We start from the raw sequence: 1544 nt of genomic DNA, 5'->3' as shown, positions 1-1544 counted from the left end.
TTAGAGCCACAGCCATAGAAAGATTACCACTGAAGTGTGAGCAGCACAAAAGGAGGATCTAACGATACATCTATCTTCATAATAATCCCATGACACAGGTTGCACCATGCTGATTTTACAGATGAAGAGTTCACCTAAAGAAATTTCTACTCAATGTATTCCTCTCCACCACACCTTCCTGTGTCTCCTTCAAAGCCCCAGACTACTCATTTAAAAATCTGAAATATGAAAAGGTAAAAACCCTAAAATCACCTCACTTCTAAAATGATCTGTCCTCAAACTACAAGGTATACTTGGGAGCAGCCTGAAGGAGAGAAAAAACATGCACAAACCAGGTTCAAATCTCTTTGAGGCCTTTTGGGCCTGCCTTAGAATTACAGCTCTGCACTCAACTGAGTAATTAATGCTGTGAGTTATTTAAACGCACAGAGGATCAGTTGCCTCCTCTTGAAATTTAGAGTAACAACACCCACATTAAGGGGCACTGATAAAGTGTCAAGCTCTGATTAGCCTATAGAACCACTTACTGGCCTCAGTGTTAGCTCCTTTCTCATTCTCCTCTGATCCTAAGGAAAGGCAACACAGAGCACGAACAGCTGTCAAAGATGCAGAACCCACCATACGAACCTTTTCTTTCTTCTACTTACCAAACTCCTTTTTTTATATTTAGGTATAAGTTTATATGATTTTGCATGATCAAACAGGAAAGCTTTACTTCTGATAGTAACTCTAGGCTCACAAATTTGCCAACTCCTGCCCAAGATTAAATACTACTTCTTTAGAAGATCCTGGAGAAGTCTACCAGTGAAGTGTGCTGGAAATTTTTTGGTAATTGTTCATATGTTTGTGTTTTTGAATGATCTTTAATGTGTCAGTTGACATCCTCCAGAGAGCTGCCTGATGTAAGTATATAAAACAAACCTGGTTTACCAAACAAGGTTTTCTCTGCTCCCCAAAGAAACTGTTGATCGTCATGCCAGACAGTGCTTCATTTCCTAGCCTACCACTGCAAGCTCAATGCATTTTAACAGGGTACAGAGATACATCAGAGTGAGTGTTACTTACCCACTGTTGGGGACAGCTTGATTCAAATGATCTTCTTAACTTCTTACATTGAGAAGCATCCTCTGTGTTCTCATCTAAACACTTCCAGTACTCATCCCGGGCTTCCCAGCAAACCTGCCTCTCCTTCATAGATGGGGCTGCCATTCCTAGGGGTGTCAAGCTGTCGGCCAAAACAACATTGTACATTAACAATAAGCAAGTATGGGGGGGGGGAGGCAAGAAATAAAACAAAACTATCATTCCCGCCTTCTTTTTTATTTTTTCACTCTTTTATTTAATCATAGCTGTGTACATTAACGTAATTATGGGGAACAATGTGGTTTTATATACACTTTGAAATACTTTCATTAAACTGGTTAACGTAGCCTTCACCGCATTTTCTTAGTTGTTCAGATATTTATATTCTACCCTTAGTAGATTTAACATGTACCCTATTCTCGCCTTCTCTTACAAGTTATGAGCCAACTGAATCTTATCAG

The 1544-nt window shown here is 39.6% G+C and overlaps 1 protein-coding gene across 1 annotated transcript in view; it reads right to left on the bottom strand.

Moving 5' to 3' along the window:
* The window catches only part of LOC100953179 (cytochrome c oxidase assembly factor 6 homolog), a 5620-nt gene extending 4328 nt beyond the window's left edge, over positions 1–1292 (bottom strand). Inside the window, exon 1 of the mRNA XM_012809904.2 lies at positions 1066–1292. Coding sequence (XP_012665358.1) covers positions 1066–1251 — 186 coding nt within the window. The 5' untranslated portion in view covers positions 1252–1292. The remainder of the gene's footprint in view (positions 1–1065) is intronic.
* Between the last annotated feature and the right edge of the window lie 252 nt (positions 1293–1544).

This window comes from Otolemur garnettii, unplaced genomic scaffold (genome assembly GCF_000181295.1).
Source record: "Otolemur garnettii isolate 467f Iridium unplaced genomic scaffold, OtoGar3 scaffold00116, whole genome shotgun sequence".
NCBI classification, from domain to species: Eukaryota; Metazoa; Chordata; class Mammalia; order Primates; family Galagidae; genus Otolemur; species Otolemur garnettii.
The sequence above is the reverse complement of the archived record's forward strand: the minus strand, read 5'-3'. Positions and strand labels throughout refer to the sequence as shown.